Source organism: Centroberyx gerrardi, chromosome 22, assembly GCF_048128805.1.
Source record: "Centroberyx gerrardi isolate f3 chromosome 22, fCenGer3.hap1.cur.20231027, whole genome shotgun sequence".
In the NCBI taxonomy this organism is placed as follows: Eukaryota; Metazoa; Chordata; class Actinopteri; order Beryciformes; family Berycidae; genus Centroberyx; species Centroberyx gerrardi.
Window position 1 is genome coordinate 21,273,859 of NC_136018.1, and position 11,257 is coordinate 21,285,115.

An 11,257-nucleotide genomic window follows, 5' to 3' on the forward strand; every position below is an offset into this window, starting at 1 on the left:
ATCTGCTATTATGTATGTGCTGTTGATGGACAGATTAGCTGTTAGCTGGCATCAAACCTGTGATCTTCTGGTTAGGAGATATTTTCTCCCCGGGTTACAGGGATGTTTCTAGAAACTAAAACGTGAGCTATACCCTCTTATCTTCTTCTCCCTCGACTACATCTGCATTAATACTTAAAGCACCCTCAGCTGGCAGAGGGTCAGGAAATGTGGAATTGCCAGCAGTAAATGGATTTCTGTGATGCTGATCCGAGGGATAAGCCAGCAAAATGGCAATAACTGCACCTCTTGTTCCTTTGCTACAGTGCAGCCCAGGATTTTGTCTTTGTTTCTGTTCTGCATTGGTATCTGGTTGGGAGTGTGTGTGAGCTGAAGCAGTCCTCTCTACCCATACATTTTAACATAGAAAAACTGTAAATGTAGCAACAAAATGGAACTTGAGACGACGTCTGTAGTCGTCCATATCTGCTGCCTGCATCTTTTGGTGAAATCAGGACTTAAATATCTTTGATATATATTTCAAAATGGTTTCCAAAGCTGTTTAATATTATTTTTTACTGTGCCATAATATCATATCCATCCTGTCCGTCAAATGCTTGCTGGGTAGCGGTGGACAGACTGATTCTTTTAACTAACATGATTCTTTTGGGCTGTCAGGTCTGGTTCACTTGATTCACCTTTGTAAAGCAGAAAGTTTTGTAGCCAACAGCACTTTTGTTCCTTAAGTGAACTGCTAACCCACTGAACAAATGAATCACTCATGTTTGTACTGTGTCTTTTGACCATAAGGTGACACTGCCTATGCAGCTGAACATTTGGTCAGTCTGATACAGACAGTGAGTTACTAACCCATTAACTTGCAAATGGAAGAACCACTGAACCATTTGCACCATTAAGTCATATGTTATTTGAGTTCCCCAAACAAGGAAGTTTAAGAATTTGTTAAGTTTGTTGCGACTCTGGTTGATTAAGCCCATTTTGGAGAGTAGCCAGCCAGCGTTGAAGTCATTGCCAAGGTAGGCAGGTAACAACTGTCTGTGTCCTGAATGCTCACTTTGTGTTTACAAGCGTGTCTGCTTGCTTAGAACTGTATGGAGCACAGTCCAACCACACACTGACTGTTTTGAAATTTCCATTCAATTCCACTGGTGAAGCGATTTCAACTCGTTCACTTTAAAGTATCATTCAAATGGACATTGATACATGAATTGACCCATCACTAGTTATCTGTAGTTCTGATATTCAGTCAGGACCAACGGTGATTTCAGAACATGGTGTCCTAATGCAGCCTCACCACAGCCTATTCATCTCACTGTCTGGTCCAATTCTTCGATGAATAAAAATCAACTTCATCCCTATCAATTATAAAAATGAACCCGGCGCTGAATCTCTCAAATAATGCTTCAGTATTAAATAATACAGGACTGCACTCCCATTGGCGTTCCCCTCGCATTCTGCGCCTTCGGGCTCCCGTTTGAATCCACAATCTCAGTCCAATATTAGCTCAGCCGCTAGATTCCCCCGCCGAAGAAAAAGAAACAAAATGAAAGTTTGAATCCGTTGCCTTTTTGGATGTCTTAGAAAGTATTTCAGCCTCCCACCATTTCAGACGCCGAGCTTTATTGGATTGTACTCCAGCCCTGAATGAATAACTAACAAAGACACTGAGAAGGCTGCATACTGATTTATTCCTTGTTGTCGTTTTCAGGCTTCTCTCTCACCGAGGTCCAAAAGAAACAGGCCATGCTGAACGCCTGCAAAAGCCATCCTGCTGGGAAACCCAAAGGTACGCACACCATTGCTTCAAGAGAGTCAAATAATGGGATTGCATGGACTGCAAAGATGCTTGGAAGTACCTGAGTGCCAATGTGGCGGTCTTGTCACTGCAGTTAAGATTAGGGGCCTCTCTATCCTGTATATTGTTTCACGATTTCCATATCCTCTCATTAGGGAACATGATCTAATCATAACCCCCCTATGATCATCAGATGTCAGATGAGAGCTCTCACTTTCTCCCTACTCTTAGACATGGCCCATTTAACTATGTATAAGGCAAAAAGCATTGTTCTATAATGCATAACCAGCACTTTTCATCGAAAATGTACGTCCACGGCAGAATACGTTAGAGATGTCGGATTCGTGTGGGGCTTTTTTTTTTTGGCCAGGACGCCTTCAAAGTGTAATACAAAATATGAAATAATAATAATAATGATAATTTCCTGATTGTTTCGTCTCCCCGTTTCCTCAGCGGTGACCAGGCCCTACTACGACTTCCTCCTGCGACAGAAGCACCCGTCCCTCCCCGCCGCTCTGCCCCAGCAGCAGGTCTTCATGCTGGCCGAGCCCAAGCGCAAAACCTCCACCTTCTGGCACAACATCGGCAGACTGACGCCGTTCAAGAAGTAAACCAGAAGAAATACAAAAAAAAGAAGAAGAGGTGGGGAGGAGGAATGGAGGTGGAGAAAGAGGAGGAGCTCTCTTGCTCGTGCCTGAATTGACCCTTTTTGATTCTCCCTCTCTTTTCTTTCCTACTCGTCATGTCGCCCTAATTGATATACTGATTTATTGTAAAGATGAAGATGATTACGGGGATGAGGAGGATATTATTTTTTTTGAAAGCACTTTATCGGTTGGTTAACAATCAGACTTGAGAATGGTCTCGCGGAGACGTTCGAGTGACGCTGGGAGAATGGACTATCGTATACCTTACTACTACTACACCTTCAATCAAGCGCCGATTGGTACTAATACTACTACTGTATTGCTGCGAGTGACCGTGGGACTCACGACTGTGCCGCCTCTGTGAAAGACGTTGCCTGTCGACAAAAAACGTGTTGTTGTTGTTTTTTTTTGTTCTTTTTTTTTTCTTCACTGTTCTTTTGTTTTACGATTTGACAAAATGCCAACTTGTTCACAGTGCCAGATGATTTTTTTTGTATTTGTTTGTTCTTGTGTCTGCTTATGGAAAAAAAAAAAAAGGGAAAAAAAAGGGGGATACAATTTCCTGTGCTTTTTTCTCTGTGCAAATATATCTATCATTTCCGCATCATTTCAGCTGGGTTTTGTTTTTTTCAGCGTTTCACGATTTCCACACGAGGAATTCGGTTCTGTGGTTTTTCCGGTGCATTTGTGGTTTTTGTGCAAACGCTCGATAACGGACATCAAACGCAAAGCCCAAAGACGATTCCACTCATCACAGATTAGGTTGTACTCTCTCTCTCCGAACAGCAACCCACACACTCCCGCAACACACATTCCTCGAGTCCGATCCTCGACTCCTCCTTACACTTATCCTGTCCATGAAAGTACCGTAAACGACCTTTCTTTCGTTTTCTTTTGTTGTTTTTTTTTGAAGTGCCATTTGAAGTGTGTCATGGATGACTTAACAATGACATGCATGGATGTGATGAAAAAAAAAAAAAATACTGTGAAGAATATTTTTTTATCTCTGAAGAACCCCTGCTATATTTAACCCGATTCAGGAACTGAGGTTTCATTGTGCTACTAGGGCGAAAGCATTGAACACACGGACATTATTTTATCTACCTGTAGTTATTGTATCACCAGTAGTCCTCTGCTCTATGTATCTGGTCTCAAATACTCTCATTTCAGATCAATGCAGCCCAGTGATATAGCTATGTAAGTGCATTCAGTGAAATGTACTCCTTTCACCTTTATGTTCAAATGTTTTAGCTTATAAGGTTATGGAATATTAAAAATTCCCAAGCTGACAACTGCGGCCATCAGTTGGGGCGGTCATTATTTTGTTTTATACTTTGAAAGTGTTGCAATCTTCTGCCCATATCCCATATCAGGATATGGGCATGTTAGCTCTAAGGCATTATATGGAAGGAAATCTGTGACACAATTTCCAAAATGTTATGTGTTCATTTTGGAAAAGCATGAAATACTTTAAATGCCACATTATGTGAGCTTGGAATTATAAGGTTCTATCTGGGTGGAAAGCAGTTCTGAGATATTGAGCATCAAAGATTTGGCTATTATGTATTTTTGTCTTTAAATATTTAACCCCAAAATGCTTTGTGGATAACTCAGTTTTAATAAAATAGTCTGATAGAACCTTATAATTCCAAAGTCACATTTCGAATCCATTATAAAATACCTGACATACAGTATGTCATATGTCTATTCATGAGGATAATGTTAACCAACATTAACAAATACTAGAGCAAGCATAGCGCCAATAAACATCGTTCTTTCCTATATGGAGAGAACGTCATGCCAAACTTCATCCAAAATCTTGCTTATCGGCCAAGGCATATACCTGATAAAATATGGCTTTTAGTGGAGGAAGATTTTGGGAATAATGGGCGAAACAATTCTAAAAGTTACAATTTTATTGAAATAAAGTGACGCTTAGTTTATTGGATCTATGCTGAATTAAAGTGTGTCTCCTAAGGGTTTAGAAGTTATGTTCTTAGCATATAGGCCTTTGCTGATGAGCAAGGCAACAATAAATTGCCAGATTTTGGAATGGAGTTTGTGGAGAAGTCCAGTACTGGATGTCTGGCTTTTCAAAAATGCTAACATGTCTAACTAGAAAAGTATTTTGTTGTTGTTTTTTCCCGCCACCACAAGCCCTGCTATTTTGAGGACAACTTTATTTATAATCATATTTCCGAGCATTTACATTTTATGTGAAGCCTCTCTGAGGGGAGGAGAGAATAAATAAATGAATGAACCAAAACAAAGAAGAAAGAAAAGGACAAAGGAAAGAAGAAAATGGGTAAAAAACAAAACAAAAAACCCCCAAACGAACGACAGATACGTTAGCCTTCCAAAGTACTTAGAACTAGTCGCTTCATTTTTTTGTCCATAAAAATACTTATACCAATTCTTTCATAAACATAACTACTAATAAATCCAAATGGTTTTTGAATTGGGGAACAAATATCCAGTGTTGGAACTTCGGTACCCATTGACACTCCATAAGCTATTGTAAGCATGGCGATTTTGGCTAGCAGACTACAGGAAAGCAGCTAAACTGGGAAGTAGACTGGATTTCTAAAACGGTTTGACTACTGTTGACCACTAGAGGAGTTTCTCAAAGGGCATTAGTCAGATTTCCACAATACTGACAGTTATAATTATTTTGGGTAATTTCACATTAAGAGCTCCTTTGTTAGATTGGGAAATGCAATTTTCATTGCACCGAATCTTTAAATTACACGGACTCCTTTGAAAAGTAGTATAATTTGCTTTACTTTTGTGCTATCAATCATAAGAATATGCAACTCTTGATGTAAACGGTAAGTACCTCATTTTGGAACAATGCTTCATTTCCAAAGGAGACCAAATCCCCACAGACTGTCTGACTGGAAGACTCGTATCCACCATGCCCCATCCGCCATCTCCCTGGAGGCCCAGAACCAGGACGTCTCCTGCCATACCTTACAGCGTCTTTCATCTAGCGCTGAATAATGTGGAGGATAACACGAGAACAGGCCGTTTGTTGTGACAAAAACAGTTCTTTGTGCTCCCGTTGTGGAGCAGACTGGAGCGTTTCCAAGAAAGCTGAGAAGTAGGCCAGTGGGATGGCGGCCTGACAACATGTCTGTCCCGTCTGTCCTCGTTCTTTGATACAAGTTAGATTTGATTTCATTTGCAGTGCTGCGAGTGTACCGCTCATCATATATCAACTCTGGTTCACCGTTCGTTTGACAAGGCTTCATTTCCTTTAACGTTTCCTAGCTAGACACCTCAGATTAGACACTAACTAAAACCACAGTTTGCATCTCTGCTCCTGTCTGTTGACAAGACTCTACCATTAACTGACAAACTTTTTTGTGTGCGTGTGTGTGTGTGTGTGGGCCTACATGGGAGTTAGTATGTTGCTTTAAATTAAGATGCATTCACAGCAAGCATGTTTGGAGCGATTTATTTGAACTCTACAGCATTTCCTTCTTTAGCTGGCCAGGTGAGAACAATGCCATTCGAACTCGGGTGGCACCAAATAACCGAGATGCCTGAAAATGCGAGTCTCTGTCCTCTTTCAACTGTGGTTTGTTACGAGTGAGAATGTATCAAACCAAGTACAGGAAATGACCCCAAAACACAAGGGTTTATGGGTATAAGGAGACGGATATTGACATCTGATAGCTAGCAGTTCCTCATATTTGGAAAGACTAGCATAACAAAATGAACTCTGGACTGGTGCTCATATTCAGCTATTTCCTCATAGCTGGTGTTCATAGCAGTTTTTAACTATGAAGGGAATTATAGCAAAGAGTACAGACAAGTGTGTTATGGTTAGAAAAAGTTACAGTTACAAAGTCTTTATGGGTGTGTATAACATCAGACAGACTAAGATTAAGTTGCTATTAGTTATTGGATGGTTAAATCCTATTTAACACATTTGTAAATATACTATGTTGAATGATAGTAGACTCCATGCTAACACTTTAGCATACACTAGAGCAGTGGTTCTCAACGTGGAGTCCGGGGACCACCAGGGGTCCTTGAGGGGGTTCCAGGGGGTCCCCAGCAAAATTAATTGTTAAACTTCAGCATTATTTAATTTACAAGAAGTTAACACAATTGGAGAATGTAGAAGAATGACTATTTTGATCACAGTTTCACTGTTATCTCTCTACCTACGATACAGATAGTCTTGTCTTCTGGACATAATCATATCTAATAATAAAAATATTCTCAGATTTGAGTCCGAGAGACAAAATCTCATCAAATGGGGCTCTGTGGCTCTAATGTGGACTAAATTAGGGGTCCTTGATATGAAAAAGGTTGAGAATCACTGCCCTAGAGTATTAGCAGGCTTCATGCTAACACTTTAGCATGTTGAGTGATAGCGGACCACTAGCGTTATCCAAAGTAAGAAGGCTGACCCTTTAGTAATGAAAAGTTTCATTTCATTTTCACCATTTCATGGCCTGAAGATTCAGCAATTTTAAAAATGAAATGTAATTAATTAAATATAGCTGATGTAGAGAGGTTTATTTTTGGAACTATTTCAGTTCCAAAATTATTATGTTGTTTAAAAACATTATAGACACATTTTACAGCTCTTTTGTATAGGCTAGCTAATTTGAAAAGGTTGCACTTTGTCTTGGTGACACATTTATTAAAGGAACAGTTGTGTGCTGAAGGAGAAAGCTATGCAGTCATCAGCACATCTTACAGCATGGTACAAACTACATAATGAACGCATTTACAGTGGTTGACTGCACAGCCTTACCTAGGAGCAGGTGTGTGTGTGTGTGCTTGTGTGTGATTACGTGCATGTGCTATTAATTTTGCTGTCTGCGTGTCTGGACATATTGAGCAGCATAAGACTGCCTGGTATGCTGTGCCTCCTCTATCTCTGACTCATACATCTCTTCCTCTTCTTCTTCTTCTTCCTCCTCCTCCTCTTCCTCCTCCTCCTCCTCCACTTCTCTCTGGCGCTGGAGCGTCCTAGTACGGGGCTGCGGATGAAGTAAGGCCATAAAATCACACTTTATTGTGTTATGATCCTGAACCAAGGAATCTGCATCTGACACTATGATGTGAGCTCACCCTCCTGGCTGTATCTGGGTATTGGCTGTGCTGGAATCTGCTGTTTTGGCCCCTGGTGGAGGCCAAAGTCGACCTGAAGCTCTGGCTCATGGTGAAGGCACGAGTGGGGCTGGCATGGCGGCTCATGGAGGAAGCGGAGTGGCTGGTCAGAGGGGTGTCCAGGGTCCCGGACAGAGGGTCAGACATCCTGATCCTTCCATTGAACAGCTGTGGAGACAGAAAGGCAGCATCAGCCTGCAGGTTAACCAAACACTACACCTGGGCCCAGTTTTCAGTAATCAAATTGGGTGTTTCAAAACTTATAAATGAGATTCTGATCATTCAGATTGGGATTTGGATTGGGTAATTCCAATCCTACCTTTACTCAAGTTTAAATGTTGCTTCTGCATTTTTCAAAATAACAGAGATTAGGATAGTTTTGATGCCAAAAAGCAGGACCATCTTGATCCCACTAGAAGGGTGGATACAGGATTTATTTAGAGACATAAAGGACTTCATATAGAAGCAAGATTCATCTGCTGAGGGTGTGTGGAAAATACAGCCGGTACATGCTGAATGTAGATTCATAATATTAATTTACATTTTATTCCATGAGTAATACCAATGCTGCCACCATTCCAGCAGGATGGACCAGCTGGACTTGATTTATTTATTTTATAAAAGGTACATGAATTAATTAATAAAAACAGAGAAATTTGATGTTTTGTGTTGAATTATTTTCTGGCATCCAATGAGACTTTGCATTTTGTCTTTAAGTTCTTATGCATGTATACTTGTGCAGATACGTGACTAAAAGTAACATATAAACTGTGTTTTACACTTTTTCATGTTCACTTGTTTTTTTGGCTTGACAAAATGTAACATTATTTGTCCAACAGATGGCAAGATAGAGGGCTATTTAAAGACTGACAATCTGGATTCTGTAATCTTGATCTTGTGGTATCGGGATCAGAATGAGCCCATCTGATCATTTTTTGAAGAATGGGATTAGAAAATCTATATAATTCTGATCCAGGTTAAAAGATTTGAGAAACTGGACCCAGGTGATTTCACAGATCAGTTCCTCCTCTCTGGTTGAAGGTGCGCTAATCAGTGAAATCCACTGCTGTAGAGTTTGGTTGGAATGAAAACCTGCGTTCTCTTGGCCCTCCATGGCTCATGAAGGAGTGAGTGTGCGAGCATATATAGGCGGGCATCATGTTTGCTATACCTCCAGATCCTTGTGTATGTCCATCGCCTCCAGGTTTTGGAATGTGTGCGTGTAGACCTCCAGGGCTTTGGCATGGAACAGCATCTCCACTGTAATGAAGTCTGTGAAGATCCTCTGCCGAAAGAGCAATGATCGACGTGAGTTTTCGAATGAACACATTGCTCGAGAATGCATGTACGCATCTGTCTATTTGAGACTGACTTTGACGTCCTCCAGTTTCTGTCTCTGGAAGTCGTTGATGGTCTCCTCCAGCTGCCTGGTGCTGCGCTGGGCGCTGTTGGTAGCCTTCTGGGCGTTTACCTCTGCCTGTCATTGACAACACACCACAACCACAGCCGCTAGAGACCACATCACCACACTTACCTTGTAGTCTGATGGAGACGCTTGAACAGCTGGTGCAGTGAAGTAGCCTTAAGAGAAACCACATTACCTGAGACTGAAAGGTGTTGTCAAGAAAATACTTTCAAGTCTAATTGTTGAGGGAGTTTCATTCCATCATGAGAGATCCACCATTTCAAACATGTGACATCTACACATGACAGTAATACTCACTACTGAATATTATTGATGCTGTGAGCTATTGTGAGCCCTTTATTTACAACTTAGCAAAAGTTGAATGGGTGTAATCATCAGTGTTGAGCAATAAATAACTTTTCAAAAATCAATATATACTGTTTTTGAAGGAAACCCTTCAAATACACCAAGTTATCACGTCTGACTACATGACATATGCTATGGAAATATATTGAGGCCTGATATACGGGGGTACGACCATGCCATAATTTCATTGCTGTTAAAGAGAGTGAAATGTCTATAGGGGAAGGATACAATGCTCTGTCTGTCTGCTGGGTTCTTCAGCCGGATTTTCTCCAGTTTCTGCAGCTCCTTCAGCTCTCTGTTCCGATCGGCGCTGAACTTCTTGAGATCTGCCTGCGTGGCAGAAATATTGTCAGCTTCAAACACACAAATGAAAGGCTACTTTGTCTTTTCCATGGTGATGACAAGAGGCTGTGGTGTTTGCATGTGTGTGTGTGTGTGCGCGCCCGCTTTTTCCAGGCAGTGTGTCTGTGTGTTCGGTAATGAGGAGAGAACTTTTATGTTGTGTCATGGGAATAAGCTGTTAGTTCCACATCCATAGGCTACTCACCCTTTTATTTTTGACGATGTCTCCATAGGCTTTGAGAGGAGCAACGACTCTAGTCTCCAGCCGCTCTACCTGTGAAGAACAAAGACTCTCATCTTGACGGCAACCGCATGTTAAAGAGCTGTAGAAAATACATTTATGCATGGTAGATTACTATAGACTAGGGATGAGATATTATATCGAAATTCAATATATCGCAATACAAAAATGTGTCAATACGTATCGTGGGTCAGAAAAATGAATCATGATATTAGCTCCATGTTATTCTGCTGTAGTAATCTCAAATGAGACGCTTGACCATCACAATTTCACAAACTCTCCATCCAAATTATATTATTTGCACTTTGTAATGACATTTTTAAATTGTTGTTTACATTCTAGCAGCCAATGCCATTGCTAGAAAGATTTGTGTCTCAGAAATAAACATAATTCTGCACAGTCAGACTTTGTTGTCATGAACTTTTATTTATTACATCGTATCGTGGTTGTATCGAATCTCGGACCCCCTGACCTGAGCCTGCCTGTAGTCCTGCACCATGGCCAGGTCTTCAGCCAGGTTCTTCAGGCCGATGCGGAGCTCTGGGTCCTCTGTGCCGGAGAAGTCGAAGAGCTGCACGACCAGCAGGTCCGCCTTGTCCCTCAGCTTGGCTGTCTTCCTGGTGTAGGAGGCCAGCAGGGAGCAGAACAGGCCCAGGTACTTCTCGGCGTGACTCACTGTCTGCTCCATGCTCTTCACCTGCACATCTCTGGTTGGACACATGAAGGGAGATAGCAGTAAGATGCTAAAATAATCCACTTTGATGTTTTGAGGGTGAGCAGCTTGCAGAAGAGTTGTTTTTATCTCCCCTGTGAAACAGGCGACAGTTATCTTTTGCCTGGATCATGCAGCCATATTTGTGGATGAATGAAAGCAGTGAATCCTACCTGGAGAAGAGGCTGTTCATGTTTGTTGTGTTGAGTCCTGTGTAGCTGCCCTGCTCCGCTGTTGGTCTTGGCTGGTTCTCACCTGCCCCAGGTAACCGGAAGGCTGTTGCCATGGAAGCGTCAACAACAGATTGTGTGGTGGAGGTGTAGGTGATGATCCTGGCCACACGGTGGCAGCAGAGTAACATGGTAACCATCTCCTCACAGAGCAGGAGGAGGCTGTACTCTCATCCCTCCGGGCCAATGAGGAGTCTGGTGAAACTGCTGTATTAAAACTCACTGTCATTGGCTGCCTCCTCCTCCTCTCTCTCTCTCTCTCTCTCTCTCTCTCTCTCTCTCCCCCTCTCTCTCTCTCTGTGCTGAAGATGAAGAGGACAGTTCCGCTGTACAGGGGGCGCCACTCAAATGGAACTTCTCATTCATTTACACAAAAACCCAAACAATTG

General features: G+C 41.7%; 2 protein-coding genes across 3 annotated transcripts in view; one reads left to right on the top strand and one right to left on the bottom strand.

The window, feature by feature from the left end:
• LOC139930784 (uncharacterized) overlaps positions 1 to 3,460 on the top strand; it is a 109,356-nt gene extending 105,896 nt beyond the window's left edge. For both annotated transcript variants that reach the window (XM_071924063.2, XM_071924064.2), the window contains 2 exons: positions 1,709 to 1,786; positions 2,249 to 3,460. In XM_071924063.2, the coding sequence (XP_071780164.2) occupies positions 1,709 to 1,786; positions 2,249 to 2,406 (236 nt within the window). In that variant the 3' untranslated portion in view covers positions 2,407 to 3,460. The remainder of the gene's footprint in view (positions 1 to 1,708; positions 1,787 to 2,248) is intronic.
• A 1,968-nt stretch (positions 3,461 to 5,428) lies between these two features.
• On the bottom strand, positions 5,429 to 10,831 carry LOC139930812 (CBY1-interacting BAR domain-containing protein 2-like). The gene is made up of 9 exons (XM_071924101.1): positions 10,812 to 10,831; positions 10,399 to 10,633; positions 9,891 to 9,959; positions 9,572 to 9,673; positions 9,174 to 9,179; positions 8,945 to 9,049; positions 8,744 to 8,857; positions 7,534 to 7,740; positions 5,429 to 5,434 (listed from the first exon to the last, which is right to left on the bottom strand). Exons 1-9 carry the CDS (start codon positions 10,829 to 10,831, stop codon positions 5,429 to 5,431), a joined length of 864 nt encoding a protein of 287 aa, XP_071780202.1.
• Between the last annotated feature and the right edge of the window lie 426 nt (positions 10,832 to 11,257).